Genomic DNA, 17,472 nt, shown 5'->3' on the forward strand with positions numbered 1-17,472 from the left:
GGTTTTAACTTGCACAAATTGTGGACGCACGTTAAACGCTAACACGCACATAGGAATGTATAAGCACATTAGCGTTTAACGTGCCTTAGTAAACATACCCCTCAGTCCTTTTGAATATCAACCCCAAATGCTATTTAATTTGAACTTCATGTAATCGTAGTATAGTTTGGTAGGATAGTATTCTTTGAAATTCCTGTCTGCTGTACTGTAGTAATATTAAATTCTCTTTTTTTTTTTTTTTTAGTGTCAGCTGAGTTTAATGAAGAACTACCTCCACCACCTCAGCATTTACTTGATGAAATAGGTAAGAATATTTTTTTTTATAAAGATGATCCACAAAGTAGCTAGTCTGAGTGATAGTCTAAGAATATAAAAAATATGTGAAGAAAATCTTTATATGCTGAGAAAAGAATATATCAATAGAAAAAAATCTCTCAGTGAAAACAATGCATAAAATAAATCCCCATATAAATTCTGAAACATGAAATATTTTTAAAGAAATTTTTATATATTCAGTAAAAAAAATGTTCTTTATTCATAAAGACACTAAGATCTTCAAATTATAATATATATGTCAATAATTATAGGGATCGATAGTCAAAAGGGTTTAACTGGGGGGAGAGGCAGAGTCAAGGTAGGGGACAGTGATACTAATTAGGCAGTTTTCCCCACCACACCAGGGTCAAGCTGGATCAGATAGTAGACAGGCCCTAATCGTTTTCAAAGTCTTCTGATACTATAACATCTCGTAATCATACTGGAGACACTGATATGCTGCCACACTTGGAACAATGTGACACAGATGGCAGACAGACCTCCAATCTTACTGACGAAGTCATTGGTCAGTACCTTGACAGAGATTTGGGCCCTCCTCCATTGAGTAACTCAGACTCTTCCCTACACCTGTCTCTCCACCCTACTGAGGTTCAAGTATTCCTTCCCGTAGACTGTGACAAAGAATACAGCATGAAAAAAATAGGTATCTAATACATTTAGTCTTTGGAACATGTCTTGGTCATAGCAATTCAGTGATTTGTCATGGACCAATGTGGGAGAGAAGAGGAAGAGACCACAACACTGTGTAGCAGTCCTTCTTTATCCTCCTCCCCCTTGGGCGATCATTGCCCCACTCATGATGGGGGATTGGCTACATGATGATCATACATGGTGGCTACCGAGGGAAGATGAAATGCTGAGGTGGCAGTCCTCAAGGAACCAACCATCAAAGCACAGGATTTCTTCTTGAAAATGAAATAGCAGTACCAAGGTGCAATCTCCCTGCAGGCTTTCATAATTGTCCTATTCATGTGTTATTTTCAAATCATTCATAATGGTATTATGGCATTGTATTGAAAACTGCAAATAGTATTTTTATAAAAACATTTAAATTGAAACAAGTGGTTTCAGTATTGTCTTTGACCAGCAGTTATCTGTGTGACAACAGTAGTTAACTGTGTCATTGTACCAGAGATTGCTATCATCGCTGTTTTTAGCATTTTAGATTTGGCAGTCTTAAGGATTTAAAAGCCAGACAATAGACCCCTGCCCACTGTGGCAGTAAAATATACAGCCACCTGAGTCACCAGGCATTTAATTTCAGTTTAGCTAACTGTTCTTCATTCCCACAGTATCAGTTTTGCTATGTTTCACAGTTTTAATATTTTGTTCTTGTAAACAGTTCAAGATCACACTGTTGGATGTCAAAGTAGAAGGCAGAGAGACTACAGGGGAGAATGAGCGGAATGTGTGGACTAAGGAAGCACAGAACTCAGCAGACCAAACAGCAAGGTACTCTGAAGGCTCAATAATTTATGAGTTTGGCTCTGATGTTATACAGGTTTCACCACCAAGGATGGATTGCAGTCCAATAAATGCAATCTTGCTGAGCATAATATGTCTTTGTTTATATAGAAACTTGATTCCTTTTCTTGGTTGTGAAAATTTGTTTTTGTGAGATAGTAATCATGTGTTTAGAGAAGTTGAACTTCTAGGTTGTTCTGAGATTTTCTGCTGCCTTTCTTTGTAACCTTGGGCAAGTAATACTCTTGCTCCCTTTGGGGTACTTTTACTAAGGTGCGCTGAAAAATGGCCTGCGGTAGTGTAGATGCGTGTTTTGGGCACACGCAGAATTATTTTTTAGTGCACCTACAAAAAATGCCTTTTTAAAATTTTTGCCGAAAATGGCCGTGCAGCAAAATGAAAATTTCTGCGCATCCATTTTGGGTCTGAGACCTTACCGCAAGCCATTGACCTAACGGTAAGGTCTCATGCGGTAACCGGGCAGTAATGGTCTACGCACATCAGAAAATAAAAAATATTTTTAGGACGCATGCCAAAATTGAAATTACTGCAAGGATCACGCGGTAACCGGCGTTAACTTCAATTTGGCACGCGTAAGCGCCTATGCGGCTTAGTAAAAGGGCCCCTTTGTGCCTCCATTCTCTCTCTCTCATTTTTCTCCCTCACTGCCCTTCTCCACAAACACTTTTTCTGTCTTCTCTCTTTAACCCCCACCCCCATATACAGTTTCTTACAAACACACAATCACTTGCTTTCTGTTACCTGTGCCCTCTTCCCCTCCTCCCCCTACCCAGGTCATTGTATGAGCAGCAGAAAGTGTTTCCTCACATCTTGTTGTTATTGACTGTAACTAGCTGATTTAATCAAACAGGCAGAGTCAAGGAATTAGAAGCATCAGCTTCCTTCCTAGTGCCTGCTGTTTTCTCAATAACTTCACTGCACTGCCTGCACCTGTTTGACAACCAAGACTTTGGGAAGTTTTCAACTCCTTAAGCTTTTATACCAGCACCCAGGGCTCTAAGCAGGGATGGCAAATTGTCTAAGGAGCTAAGCTTGAGGGGTGCCACTGTGTCTAACCAGAGGGCAGGGCACATGTGCTCCTGCCTCTACTGTAGTGGCAGGAGTGCTTCAGAGTCTTCACGCAGCTGCTAAATTAAGTCAAAAGGGACTCCGGTGAGCTGGTTGCATCATCAGAGAAGTTCCTGTCTCCTCCTTTTGTAGCCAGCCCCATCCCCCTGGACTGCCCTGGAAACCAGCTGACCTAGCAAAGGCCCTGCAATTATCTGTGCAACGTGAATACCAAATACAGAAGGAGGAAATATTGTAATGCTAGAAATTATAAACTACATTGTTTTTCTTTCTTTCAGTAAAGCGCACTCTACACTGGATGAAAGACTATTAGAAGCCATTGAACGGAGTGAATCTCTTCAAGAGGATCATCCCTCTGTTAGGTTGTTTAATAATGATAATACAATTTTTTATTTTGGGATTTTATATTCATTTGTTTATTGGGATTTATTTACCACTTTTTGAAGGAAGTCACCCAAGGCATATACAATAACATCAGTCTGGATGTAGTTTATAGAGTATGTATGAATAACGCATAGTTTATGTTCATTTATAATTTATTTAGTTTACATGGCACCCTTGCCCAAGATCTATTGCAATCATAGTTACAATGCACCATAGTAGAAAGGTAAAAATGCTTCTGTAAAAGTAGGACAATGACAAAATCATGGGAAAGCAGATGGAAGTAGATCTCACGTTGGATCTGAAAAAGGTTTGCATCAAAGTGTACCAGGTATGGGGCCTAGTTTCTTTCAAAAGAATGACGCAGGCAAGAACTCTATTGGCACCTGAAGAGGCAAGTAGCATATGATTAGAAGAGCAAGTGAGCAAGCCGGAAGAACAATTAAGAAGGGATGAGAATGGGAAAATAAAGTTAAGAATTTTTTTTTGTTTTTGTGTGTGTTTTTTTATTTTTGTTTAAAAAATTTTTTTTTAAATGAGAGAGGGTTTTGTTCTCCCTGACCACATTTGGGGGCCCTTTTACAAGCCACTTAAGGTCCTACGCGTCCAGCACGTGCCAAATCAACATTACTGCCCGGCTACTATGTGCCCCAGGTGGTAATGCTGAATTAGGCGCGTATCAAAAACACGCTGTAGAAAATATTTTCTACCTCGTGGTGTTACCCAGCAGTAAAAAGCAGTGTTTGCATGCTCCACCTACTGCCCGTGTAGCATGTGAGACCTTACCGCTAATCAGTGGGTGACGGTAAGGTCTTAGGCTGAAAATACGCACCTTCGTTTTTATTTTGCTGCACGTCCATTTTCTGACCCCTTAAAAAAGGCCCTTTTCCAGAACGTGCGCCCAAAAGATGCACTTCACTGCCGCACCAATTTTGCCACATCTTAGTAAAAGGGCCCCTGGGTTATCTCCATTTTCTAAAATCAGACTTATTCTTAGTCCTTCCAGCAAGATAAAACACCCTGATGTAGCTAGACCTAATTTCTTGATGGTTTTCCAGTATCAAGTAGGATGTATAGTTCTCACAGATGGGTCCAGAACAGAGTGAATGAATTTAAACAAGTTCTCAAAGCTCCAGAGCTTTCCAGAGCAGTGCTTTGTGCATGTGTGGGGCTTCCAGCATATAGGTCGTCACCTAGGGTCACTGCAGTTCTCTTTCCACAAGAGTCTGAAAGACATAGCTTTTTCAGACCATAATGAGGTATTCCGTATCATCATGCTGATCAATCCATAGACTGGTGGGTTGTGTCCATCTACCAGCAGTGGAGATAGAGAGCAATCCTTTTGCCTCCCTATATGTGGTCATGTGCTGCCGGAAACTCCTCAGTATGTTCTCTATCTCAGCAGGTGGTGGTCACACACAGCAGCAGCTCTGGCTAGGCCTCCAAGCCTAATTTTTAGGTTTTGTTGAGTGCCTGGGGTTGAGGCTCTTCTTGAGCAAGTGCAAACCTGGTGGCGCCAGGTCCCTCCTTTTCTCCCCCCTCCCGCTGGCTCCGTTAAAAAAAAAAAAAAAAAAAATTTTGGACGTCCTTAAGGGTGTTTATTTCGACGTTTATTAAAACGTTTTTGCAGCTACTCACTGGGACACCAGGTCGTTACAGCTCGGAGCGAGAAGCAGGTAATTTTTACCTTTTTATAGCGGGCAGGGGGTTCCCCGATTGATCTCCACGTGGCCTATGGTGTTGGAGGGTGAGGGCGCGAAGAATCGCTCCCCGGACCGCGTGTGCGCTTCTAGCGGGGATGCGGGGGTTTTAAAGTCTGATTCGCCCTTGTTGGGTGTCAGTTTGGAGGCCGGTCAGTGTCCCGGGTCTTCCTCCGGTGCGGCGGTTTTTCCCGCCATAAACGCCCATCCCCCGCTGCTCGCCTCCGCCATCTTGGCCGGCCACTCTGCTCGGACGGCTTCTTGGGCCGCCCTTGAGCTGGGAGACGTTCATGCCATGGCCGCCCTTGATTTGGGCGACGGCAAAAAAGCGGCTAAAGTTAAGCGCCGTTCTTCCCGCGCGGCTCCTTCACGGAGTGTCGCGCCGGACGCCATCTTGGATGTGCAGCATGTTGCTCCCCCCTCTTGCGAGCGCCGGTTGAGGGTGCGTCTAGGGCTGTGGCCCAGGCTGCTGAAATACACAGTCTGGGGGTTTCTCCCCCGAGTTTATTTTGCTGCTGCATCAGGTTTTCCTTATGCAAAATGCTGCCCCTTCTCCCTTGTCCGATAACGGGGTTGAGGCCCCCGGAAGTAAACGCCCTCGGGTGGATTCCCAGGCCTTAGAGGACGCTGTTTCCTCTGATGTAGATGAGGGCAGCGTATCTGAGTTCTCCCAACGGTCCTTTGGGGATTCCTTGGAGGAGACGGATTCCCGCTCGGATGGAGCGGATGACCCCTCTGCAGCGCGGATCTTTCGCTCAGAGGATTTGCCCACCTGTTACTGCAGGCCATGAGCATTTTGAAGATTTCCTCGCCAGAGGACGTCTCTCCCTCAGCCCCTGTTGGCTCTGCCATTATGCTGGGGACGAAGCGCCCGCCTAGAACCTTCCATGTGCATGATGCCATGCACACCTTAATTTCGGCTCAATGGGATGTCCCGGAAGCGAGCCTCAAAGTGGCTAGGGCTATGTCCCGCCTCTATCCTTTGCCTGAAAGTGAACGTGAGGCCTTTCTTTGGCCTACCGTGGATTCTTTAATCACTGCGGTGACTAAGAAGACGGCGTTGCCGTGGAAGGTGGCACGGCCCTAAAGGACGCCCAAGACAGAAGATTGGAAGCGGCTTTAAGGTCGTCCTTCGAGGCGGCTGCCTTAAGTTTGCAGGCCTCAGTTTGCGGCTCCTATGTGGCCAGGGCGTGCCTGACGATGGTACAGCGGGCTTCCCCCTCGGATCCTTCCTTGAGGGCTGACTGGCCGGTCCTGGAATCGGGCTTGGCTTATTTGGCAGACTTACTGTATGATGTCTTGAGAGCCTCGCTAAAGGCATGGCTCAGACAGTCTCTGCGCGGCACTGGCTTTGGCTGAAACATTGGTCTGTGGACCACGCCTCTAAGTCCCGCCTGGCTAAGTTGCCTTTTAAAGGCAAGCTGCTCTTTGGGGTCGAGCTGGATAAAATCTTGACCGATCTCGTCACGTCTAAGGGCAAGAGGTTACCAGAGGTCAGGGCTCGGGCCAGTGCTCGCCCCGGTATCTCCAGAGGACGGTTTCAAGAAGCCCGTCGGTACCGCGCCGGGCAAGTCGGGCTCCTCTGCCCCCTCTTCCTTCAAAAGGAACTTCTCCCCCAAGCAGCATTCCTTTTGCAGAGACCGCCGTCCCGGAGGTACGCCCTCCGGTCCTCCCCCAGGGTCTCGTACCCAATGACGGGGTCCTGGTCCATGGCCCGTGCAGATTGGAGGACGCCTGTCCTCGTTTCTGGGCGAGTGGACCAAAGTAACTTCAGACGCTTGGGTGCTGGAAGTCATCAGACGGCTACAAGTTAGAGTTCTGCCGACCCTTAAGAGACGGGTTTGTACTCTCTCCCTGCAAGTCTCCGGTCAAAGCTGTGGCAGTGCAGCAGACCTTGGACAACCTGATCCGCCTGGGTGCGGTCGTTCCGGTGCCAGAAAATCAGACTGGCAAGGGACGTTACTCCATTTACTTTGTGGTACCAAAGAAAGGAGGTTCTGTCCAGCCTATCCTCGACCTCAAAGGGGTCAATCGGGCCTTGAAAGTGCGGCACTTTCGCATGGAGACTCTCCGCTCTATTATAGCGGCAGTGAAGGCAGAAAGTTCTTGGCTTCCTTGGACATCAAGGAAGCGTACCTGCATATTCCCATCTGGCCTCCTCATCAACGCTTTCTGCATTTTGCAGTCCTGGGCCGACACTTCCAGTTCAGAGCCCTCCCTTTCGGTTGGCTACTGCTCGCTCCGCGGACCTTCTCCAAAGTAATGGTGGTCATCGCGGCCTTCCTGCGAAAGGAAGGAGTACAAGTCCATCCTTATCTGGACGACTGGTTGATCCGAGCCCCCTCTTATGCAGAGTGCGGCAAAGCTGTGGACCGGGTGGTTGCTCTTTTGAGCTCCCTGGGGTGGATCATCAACTGGAGAAGAGCCAGCTGCGCCCGACTATCTGGAGTTCGATTCGACACCCAAGTGGGCAGAGTGTTCCTGCCAGACAATCGGATTGTCAAGCTTCAGGCTCAGGTGGACCAGTTCCTAGTAGCCTCTCCTCTTCGGGCTTGGGACTATGTGCAGCTGTTGGGCTCTATGACGGCCACGATGGAAGTAGTGCCCTGGGCCAGGGCTCATATGAGACCACTACAACTCTCTCTGCTGCAGCGCTGGACTCCGATGTCGGAGGATTATGCTGTGCGCCTTCCCTTGGACCCAGCAGTGCGCAAGGCGCTGAGCTGGTGGATGCAGACAGACAAGTTGTCTGCAGGAATGCCTCTGGTGACCCCGGAGTGGATTGTCGTCACGACGGACGCCTCTTTGTCGGCTGGGAAGCCCACTGCTTGGGAAGGACAGCGCAGGGGCTCTGGTCTCCTGCAGAGGCAAAGTGGTCTATCAACCTCCTGGAACTCAGAGCCATTCGGTTGGTGCTTTTGGAGTTCATCCCGGTACTGGCGTTGAAGCCAGTACGGGTCCTGTCGGACAATGCCACGGCTGTGGCCTATGTCAACCGCCAGGGAGGTACCAAGAGCGCCCCTCTAGCCAAGGAGGCCATGAAACTATGCCAGTGGGCGGAAGCGAACCTGGAACAGCTGTCAGCGGCCCACATTGCCGGAGTCATGAATGTCAAGGCGGACTTTCTCAGTCGCCATACCTTGGAGCACGGAGAGTGGCAGCTATCTGCTCAGGTTCTTGGACATCACGAAGCGCTGGGGCCAGCCGAGCCTAGATCTGATGGCGTCATCGGCCAATTGCCAAGTGCCGCGCTTTTTCAGCAGAGGACGGGACCCTCGATCCCTGGGAGTAGATGCTCTTCTCCAACAGTGGCCGACACAAGAGCTTCTCTATGTGTTCCCGCCCTGGCCCATGTTGGGCAGGGTGCTAGACAGGTGGCAAAGCATCCGGGCCGGATAATCCTGGTGGGTCCGGACTGGCCCAGACGTCCCTGGTATGCGGACTTGATCAGGCTCTCAGTCGACGATCCTCTGCGGCTGCCAGTGGAGCAGGGTCTGTTACATCAGGGTCCCGTGGTGATGGAGTATCCCTCCCCTTTGGTCTTACGGCCTGGCTATTGAGCGGCAGCGTCTGAGAAAGAAGGGCTTCTCAGACAAGGTCATCGCCACTATGCTGAGAGCGAGGAAGCGCTCTACTTCTACTGCTTACGCCAGGGTTTGGCGTATCTTTGCAGCGTGGTGTGAAGCAGGCTCACTTTCTCCCTTCACTGCTCCAATTTCTTCAGTGTTGGCGTTCCTGCAAGAAGGTCTGGAGAAAGGCCTGTCGCTCAGTTCCCTTAAAGTCCAGGTAGCGGCTCTGACTTGCTTCAGGGGCCGCCTGAAGGGTGTTTCCCTGGCTTCGCAGCCAGATGTGGTGCGCTTTCTCAAGGGAGTTAATCACCTGCGCCCTCCTCTGCACTCAGTGGTGCCTGCGTGGAATTTCAACCTGGTGCTAAGAGCATTGCAGAAGCCGCCTTTTGAACCCTTGTCGAGGGCATCTCTGAAAGACCTGACGTTGAAAGCAGTCTTTTGGTGGCTATCACTTCAGCCAGAAGAGTTTCCGAGCTCCAGGCGCTCTCATGTAGAGAGCCTTTTCTGCAGTTCACTGAGGCAGGAGTGACTATTCGCACAGTGCCTTCCTTCCTGCCCAAGATTGTTTCTCGCTTCCATGTGAATCAGCAGCTCTGTCTCCCTTCCTTTCGTAGGGAGGACTACCCAGAGGAATACTCTGCTCTCAAATATCTGGATGTGAGACGTGTCATCATCAGATACTTGGAAGTGACCAATGATTTCCGGAAATCGGTCATCTGTTTGTCCTGTTTGCAGGTCCTCGTAAGGGTCTGCAGGCTGCTAAGCCTACAGTGGCAAGATGGGTCAAGGAAGCCATTGCAGCGGCTTATGTGGCCGTGGGGAAGGTGCCGCCTATCCAGCTGAAGGCTCACTCCACTAGAGCTCAGGCGGCCTCGATGGCAGAGGCCGGGTCCGTCTCCTTGGAAGAGATTTGCAAGGCGGCAACTTGGGCTTCGGCCCATACCTTCTCCAGGCATTACTGCTTGACTGTGGCTGCTCGGCGGAGGCCCGGTTTGGAGCTTCATGTTGCGGTCAGGGATTTCTATGTCCCGCCCTGGGTGAGTACTGCTTCGGTACATCCCACCAGTCTATGAGATCAGCATGATGATATGGAAGGTAAAATTATGTATCATACCTGATAATTTTCTTTCCATTAATCATAGCTGATCAATCCATAGCCCCTCCCAGATATCTGTACTGTTTATATTCTGGTTGCAATTCAGGTTCAAGTTTAGTCTTCAGTTCCTGTTCAGGAGGACTTCGTGTTCAAGTTTTTCAATGAATTCTTCAAGAGTTGAGACGAATTTGTGTTACAGTGAGCTGCTGCATTCCTCTCCCCTCCGTTTTACGGGGCTGGATTGAGACTTAAATTCTGCCGGCGCTCCCTCCCGCTTCGTGCGGCAGTAGGGCATTTGTACCCCTCCCGCTTCGGCGGTGTTAGGGTCAGTCAGCTCCTCCCGCGGTTGCGGTTGCAGGATAAGCCAGATCCCTCCGCATCGGCGGTGTGGTGTCCCTCCCCCGCTCCGCGGGGATGAGCTGGACGGATTCCCCTCCCCCACTTGTGTGGGGATGAGCTGGGTTAATTCCCTCCCCCGCTTCGGCGGTGGTGAGCTGGGCAGAGTGTCCCTTTGTGGGTGTAATTCTCTAAGTGCTGAGTCCTGCGGATGGAGCTTGGATATCGACATACTGAGGAGTTTCCGGCAGCACATGACCACATATAGGGAGGCAAAAGGATTGCTCTCTATCTCCACCTGCTGGTAGATGGACACAACCCACCAGTCTATGGATTGATCAGCTATGATTAATGGAAAGAAAATTATCAGGTATGATACATAATTTTACCATCTTTTGGGGATTTTTTTTTTGCTTTGATTCACATTTTCACTGCTTTACCGCCTTCTTTTTAAATCTCTTTTCCTCTTACAAATCTTTATTTAGGGAATTTTGTAAAAATCATCTTCTAAATTTTGTTAATTTTTGGTGTAATTGCAGCTTGCACTGGTATTTGTGTATCAAGCAGCATCATGTTTTTGCACAGTGTCCCAGAAACAAGATTTGCAGGAATTTCTAATAGGGGTGATGCAACAGAGCATGTCAGTGATCAACACCCACACTTGTGCTTGTCATGCCTGAACGTGACTTGCCTAGCTGCCCCTCCTTTCAGAAGATGACAACTAGAGGCTTTTGAGCAGAAGTGGGTTTTTGAGTTCAACCAAGTCCAGCCCAAATGCATCAGCGTTGGATGCATTGCCCCTAAAGGCCCAGAAGCTGCACCAGAATCTGGTCCCCCCCAGGATTGAACATAGAAGCCATCGGAACCAATTAGAGGCAAACTCTAAACAGGTCTGCAAAGGCATATGGTCAAGGTCACATAGGTTAGTGAAGAGGACAATATATATCATCAGTGTGAAATATAATCCCCCTAATTCTAGAATCTTAGTGCTTAAATATAAGCGCCATTTACACGCCAATATTATAGAATACTCTTTACGTGCATAAGTGCCAGTTGGGCACTATGCAGTATTCTACAAGCTCAGGGCACACAATCCACATACATGTGGGCCGGGCATGGGCTAATACCACACTTATTCATGTAACTATAAGTTATGCATTAATGTGCAACATTTACACACTGCCTACCTTTTGCATGGCACAAGAGATAGTGCTTAAACGTTAATGCCCAGATGCTGCGCTCAACACACTGCATTTTAGTGCACAAATTTCAGCGACCTTTATAGAATTGCACCGTAATATGTACAAGTGAGATTTTTCTCATACAATTTCTCTCATTAAAGGGAAAACAACCTGAAAGACCAAAACACTGGTGAACTGAAGAACAGAAAAGAGAAAAATAGTATCAGGCTGGAGATAATCACAGACAGCTGTCCAAATAATATTTCAGGTATTTCACTGAATTGTTAAGAGGATAATGTACTTGGTAGTTATTTGTTCTGCAATATATGTGTAGCAGGATGTTTTACAATAGCAGAAACATTTTCAGTCCATTTGATTAAAAATTAAGGGATAATCATTTAACCTTAAGCATACTTTCTTCTTTTTATCAAACTAGTAAAAAAGGCCCGTTTCTGACACATATGAAACGGGCGCTAGCAAGGTTTTCCTCATAGTGTGTATGTTTTGGAGAGTGTATGTGAGAGTGACTGTGTTGATAGAGAGAGTGAAAGTGCGAGTGTGTTGTGTGTGTGTGTGTGAGAATGAGAGTGTGTGCAATTGCGTATGGGATATAATTGCTGATTTTCCACAAGAACAAAAGCTATTAAAACAGTTCCTGTGTGAACTTAGGAGGCCAATCAGATAAGTGCCTTTTGAATATTAGCTGGATTCATTTATACATGTCTAGCCCAGTTCTTTCTTGTACTTAAAAGTTCTACACTTATTTTAAATAAAATAGAGAAGCTGTTCATATAGTGATCCTTTTACTAAGCCATGCTAAAAAGTGGCCGGCACTGCTGTTTCCTAATTACTTCGTGGCCATTGCTGCAGAATCCCTTACAGCCACCTATTTATGAGGCAGTAAGGGCTCCCATGCTAATTGGGTAGTATGCGGTAAAGTGCTTGTGCTACATGATTAGTGCAGGCATACATACTCTCCACCCCCAGACACGTCTCCTGAGCTGAAAATGAAAAATATTTTCCAGCGCAGGATTAGTGCACAGTAGGCCTACCATGCCTTAGTAAAAGGACCCCATAGTTTATAAAATCTGGTTTAGAGAGACTTGGAGGGGCATAATCGAAAGGGGTGCCCATGTTTTCCTGAGGACATCCTCGCAGGATGTCCCGGCGAAGGGACGGGGAAACCTGTATTATCAAAACAAGATAGGCGTCCATCTTTCGTTTTGATAATACGGACGGGGATGCCCAAATCGCGAAATTTAGGTCGACCTTAGACAGTGGTGTGCTAGTAAATTTTTAACAACAGGCTCTCTCCCGTCCACCTCTGCGCCCCCTCCCCCCCCCCCCCCCCCCCCCCCCCCCCAAATTGCTGAGCTGGCTATACCCAGGGAGAGAGCCAGGGGGAGGGGTCATGCATTACTCTGTCCTGGAAATTTTTTTTATTTTTAAATGCTTCCAGGTTCCAATCTAATTCAAGTTTTAACGTGGGATAAAATGCCATATATAAGTAAATAAATAGATAGAAACTCTGAACATTGAGAACCTGATTCCCATAACATGATGTCTGTTTTAGAAGCCCATTACCAGGAGAAAAAAAATCTCTGCACCAATAACAGGGTTAAATGTCATAAATAAGTAAATAAATAAATAGAAACTCTGAGTGTTGAGCACCTGATCCTTATAATATGACACTGTTTTAATGGCCCTTTACCAGGAGAAAAAAGATCTCTGCACCCTGATAGGGTGTCCCTATAACCAGCCCCTCTTAACGACACACTGAATATGATTTATAACAAATTACTACTCTATCTATGAAAGTTATTCCATTACTATACTTCCTCTGACCTCTGTGTACATCTGTATGCTGCCAAAGCTGGCATGTTTGAAAATATAGAGAGATTGAATTAAAATGCTACCAACAATAAAGAACGACAACGTAGATGCAGCAGCTCATAAGTTTGCTTGATTTTGTTTTGAGTTTAACAGCGAAGACAGCTGCGCGGGAAGGGGAAACAGACTAACCTAAATAGCTTCAACTTATTTTTTACTTCATGCTGTCTCTGTCTTCATCCAAATCCAGCATCATCTCCCTCCTGCTCCTCTGTGAGTCCTACCTCTCTCAGCTTCCATTCCCTCTCCAGCAGCTGTAGTGGTAACACTGCCGAGTAGTGTACAGCCCCGCTGATGCAACTTGCTGGGGTGGGATCTAGCAGAGAAAAGGCTCCGGGTTGGTCAGGCAGTGGTGAGGGGGGGATGATGATCCTAAGGGACGACATGACGAGGTATGCTGGGCGCCTGTGGGCGGGTGGGGGCTTGGGGAGGAGGGAGAGAGGAGGAGAAAAAAAAGATGCTTGTGTGCTTGCTGCCTGACTCCAACAACCGGCTCGCAAAAATCAGTAAAATTTAACAACCGACTCGTGCGAGCCGGTGTGAGCCGGCTCCAGCACACCACTGACCTTAGAGATGGTCATCCGTAGAGATGGTTGTCCTCGATTTTCGGCAATAATGGAAACCGATGACGCCCATCTCAGAAACGACCAAATCCAAGCCCTTTGGTCATGGGAGGAGCCAGCATTCGTAGTGCACTGGCCCCCATGACATGCCAAGACACCAACTACGCACCCTAGGGGGCACTGCGGTGGACTTCAGAAATTACTCCCAGGTGCATAGCTCCCTTACCTTGTGCTGAGCCCCCCAACCACCCCCCCATAACCCACTCCCCACAACTGTACACCACTACCATAGCTCTAAGGGGTGAAGGGGGCACCTAGATGTGGGTACAGTGGGTTTCTGGTGGATTTTGCTCACATTTACCTCCACAAGTGTAACAGGTGGGGGGGGGGATGGGCCTGGGTCCACCTGCCTAAAGTGCACTGCACCTACTAAAACTGCTTCAGGACCTGCATACTGCTGTCATGGAGCTGGGTATGATATTTGAGGCTGGCATAGAGGCTGGAAAAAATAATTTTAAAAATTTTTTGAGGGTGGGAGGGGGTTATTGATCACTGGGGAGTAAGGGGAGGTCATCATAAGTACATGTACATAAGTAGTGCCATACTGGGAAAGACCAAAGGTCCATCTAGCCCAGCATCCTGTCACCGACAGTGGCCAATCCAGGTCAAGGGCACCTGGCACGCTCCCCAAACGTAAAAACATTCCAGACAAGTTATACCTAAAAATGAGGAATTTTTCCAGTCCATTTAATAGCGGTCTATGGACTTGTCCTTTAGGAATCTATCTAACCCCTTTTTAAACTCCGTCAAGCTAACCGCCCGTACCACGTTCTCCGGCAATGAATTCCAGAGTCTAATTACACGTTGGGTGAAGAAAAATTTTCTCCGATTCGTTTTAAATTTACCACACTGTAGCTTCAACTCATGCCCTCTAGTCCTAGTATTTTTGGATAGCGTGAACAGTCGCTTCACATCCACCCGATCCATTCCACTCATTATTTTATACACTTCTATCATATCTCCCCTCAGCCGTCTCTTCTCCAAGCTGAAAAGCCCTAGCCTTCTCAGCCTCTCTTCATAGGAAAGTCGTCCCATCCCCACTATCATTTTCGTCGCCCTTCGCTGTACCTTTTCCAATTCTATATCTTTTTGAGATACGGAGACCAGTACTGAACACAATACTCCAGGTGCGGTCGCACCATGGAGCGATACAACGGCATTATAACATCCGCACACCTGGACTCCATACCCTTCTTAATAACACCCAACATTCTATTCGCTTTCCTAGCCGCAGCAGCACACTGAGCAGAAGGTTTCAGCGTATCATCGACGACGACACCCAGATCCCTTTCTTGATCCGTAACTCCTAACGTGGAACCTTGCAAGACGTAGCTATAATTCGGGTTCCTCTTACCCACATGCATCACTTTGCACTTGTCAACATTCAACTTCATCTGCCACTTGCACGCCCATTCTCCCAGTCTCGCAAGGTCCTCCTGTAATCGTTCACATTCCTCCTGCGACTTGACGACCCTGAATAATTTTGTGTCATCGGCGAATTTAATTACCTCACTAGTTATTCCCATCTCTAGGTCATTTATAAATACATTAAAAAGCAACGGACCCAGCACAGACCCCTGCGGGACCCCACTAACTACCCTCCTCCACTGAGATACTGGCCACGCAATCCTACTCTCTGCTTCCTATCTTTCAACCAGTTCTTAATCCATAATAATACCCTACCTCCGATTCCATGACTCTGCAATTTCTTCAGGAGTCTTTCGTGCGGCACTTTGTCAAACGCCTTCTGAAAATCCAGATATACAATATCAACCGGCTCCCCATTGTCCACATGTTTGCTTACCCCCTCAAAAAATGCATTAGATTGGTGAGGCAAGACTTCCCTTCACTAAATCCGTGCTGACTTTGTCTCATCAGTCCATGTTTTTGTATATGCTCTGCAATTTTATTCTTAATAATAGCCTCCACCATCTTGCCCGGCACCGACGTCAGACTCACCGGTCTATAATTTCCCGGATCTCCTCTGGAACCTTTCTTAAAAATCGGAGTAACATTGGCTACCCTCCAGTCTTCCGGTATTACACTCGATTTTAGGGACAGATTGCATATTTCTAACAGTAGCTCCGCAAGTTCATTTTTTAGTTCTATTAATACTCTGGGATGAATACCATCAGGTCCCGGTGATTTACTACTCTTCAGCTTGCTGAACTGACCCATTACATCCTCCAAGGTTACAGAGAATTTGTTTAGTTTCTCCGACTCCCCCGCTTCAAATATTCTTTCCGGCACCGGTGTCCCCCCCAAATCCTCCTCGGTGAAGACCGAAGCAAAGAATTCATTTAATTTCTCCGCTACGGCTTTGTCCTCCTTGATCGCCCCTTTAACACCATTTTCGTCCAGCGGCCCAACCGACTCTTTGGCCGGTTTCCTGCTTTTAATGTATCTAAAAAAGTTTTTACTATGTATTTTTGCTTCCAACGCTAATTTCTTCTCAAAGTCCTTTTTTGCCCTCCTTATCTCCGCTTTGCATTTGGCTTGGCATTCCTTATGATCTATCCTGTTACTTTCAGTTGGTTCTCTTCTCCACTTTCTGAAGGATTGTTTTTGGCTCTAATGATTTCCTTTATCTTACTGTTTAGCCACGCCGGCTGACGTTTAGTCTTTTTTCCCTTTTTTCTAATACGTGGAATATATTTGTCCTGAACCTCCAGGATGGTGTTTTTAAACAGCATCCACGCCTGATGCAAGTTTTTTACTTGTGTCATTTAGGGCACATTTTTGTGGCTTGGTCGTAAGAAAAAAGGACCAAGTCAAGTTATCCGTCAGGGACGTCCTTCTTTTTTCCATTATCGGTCGAGGACGCCCATGTGTTAGGCACGCTACAGCTCCGACATGCCTTCATGAACTTTGGTCGTCCCCGCGATTGAAAGCAGTCGAGGATGCCCAAAATCAACTTTTGATTATGCCGATTTGGGCAACCCTGAGAAATTTGTGTCGAAAGATGGGCGCCCTTCTCTTTCGAAAATAAGCCTGTTGGTGAGTTTAGTTGACCTCTTACTTCTGGAGATAGTATAGAATGGATCTCTCCATTCGAGTGTGCTAAGTGACCCAACTTGGCCACTGTTGGAGGTAGGATAATGGACTCAGTGAACCATTGGTCTTGGCTCTGCAAGGCAATTCTTATGGTCTTTAGAAGCCAAAGGTTGATTATTTTCAGATTTTTTACATAGTCAGTAAAATTGAAGTAGAACCATGCTACAATTCTTGCATGACTTTTGTCTTTGTGTTTCAGTTATTCTAAATGAGGATCAGAAACCTAACATGCAGTGGAGGTTCGCCCACACAGGTGAGGATTCAGAAAAAGACTTCCGTGGAGGAGTGGAATAACCTAATGGTTAGTGCAGTGGCCTTATAACCAGGGAAATTGAATTCTTTTCCCACTGCAGTGCCTCGTGACTCTGGGCAAGTCACTTAACCCTCCATTTCCTCAGGTACAAAAATAGTACCTTTGATTGTAACCACAGAAAGGTGCTATATCAAATCCCATCCCGATTCATTACAAGCCTATTTTCCAAACACAAGCAGGATAGGAATTCTTGTAAGTGGGTGATGTCAACTGAAGGAGCCCAAAAATAGAACATGAACATTATTAACAAAGCTTAGAGCTTTGTAAGGAATGATGTTGTTCATGTGTAGGCGTTCTTGTCTCAGTTTTGACACACTGGGCCACATCAGTTCTTTTTCTTTTTATGCAGAGTCTAGTGGACATATATAACAGAAAAGTACTTTTGAAAACTATTAATTTCATTTGGACCAACTGAGTCACTTCCATCCTCTTAGAAAACC

The 17,472-nt window shown here is 46.8% G+C and overlaps 1 protein-coding gene across 1 annotated transcript in view; it reads left to right on the top strand.

Annotated features, from left to right (window-relative positions):
• The window catches only part of LOC115458713 (inactive serine/threonine-protein kinase TEX14-like), a gene marked incomplete at its 3' end in the record, with an annotated part of 207,866 nt that extends 190,894 nt beyond the window's left edge, over positions 1–16,972 (top strand). Inside the window, 6 exon segments of the mRNA XM_030188539.1 lie at positions 245–304; positions 1,679–1,691; positions 1,693–1,788; positions 3,168–3,251; positions 11,314–11,420; positions 16,919–16,972. Coding sequence (XP_030044399.1) covers positions 245–304; positions 1,679–1,691; positions 1,693–1,788; positions 3,168–3,251; positions 11,314–11,420; positions 16,919–16,972 — 414 coding nt within the window.
• Positions 16,973–17,472: the final 500 nt, after the last annotated feature.

The sequence above is a fragment of the Microcaecilia unicolor genome, unplaced genomic scaffold (genome assembly GCF_901765095.1).
Source record: "Microcaecilia unicolor unplaced genomic scaffold, aMicUni1.1, whole genome shotgun sequence".
Taxonomy (NCBI): Eukaryota; Metazoa; Chordata; class Amphibia; order Gymnophiona; family Siphonopidae; genus Microcaecilia; species Microcaecilia unicolor.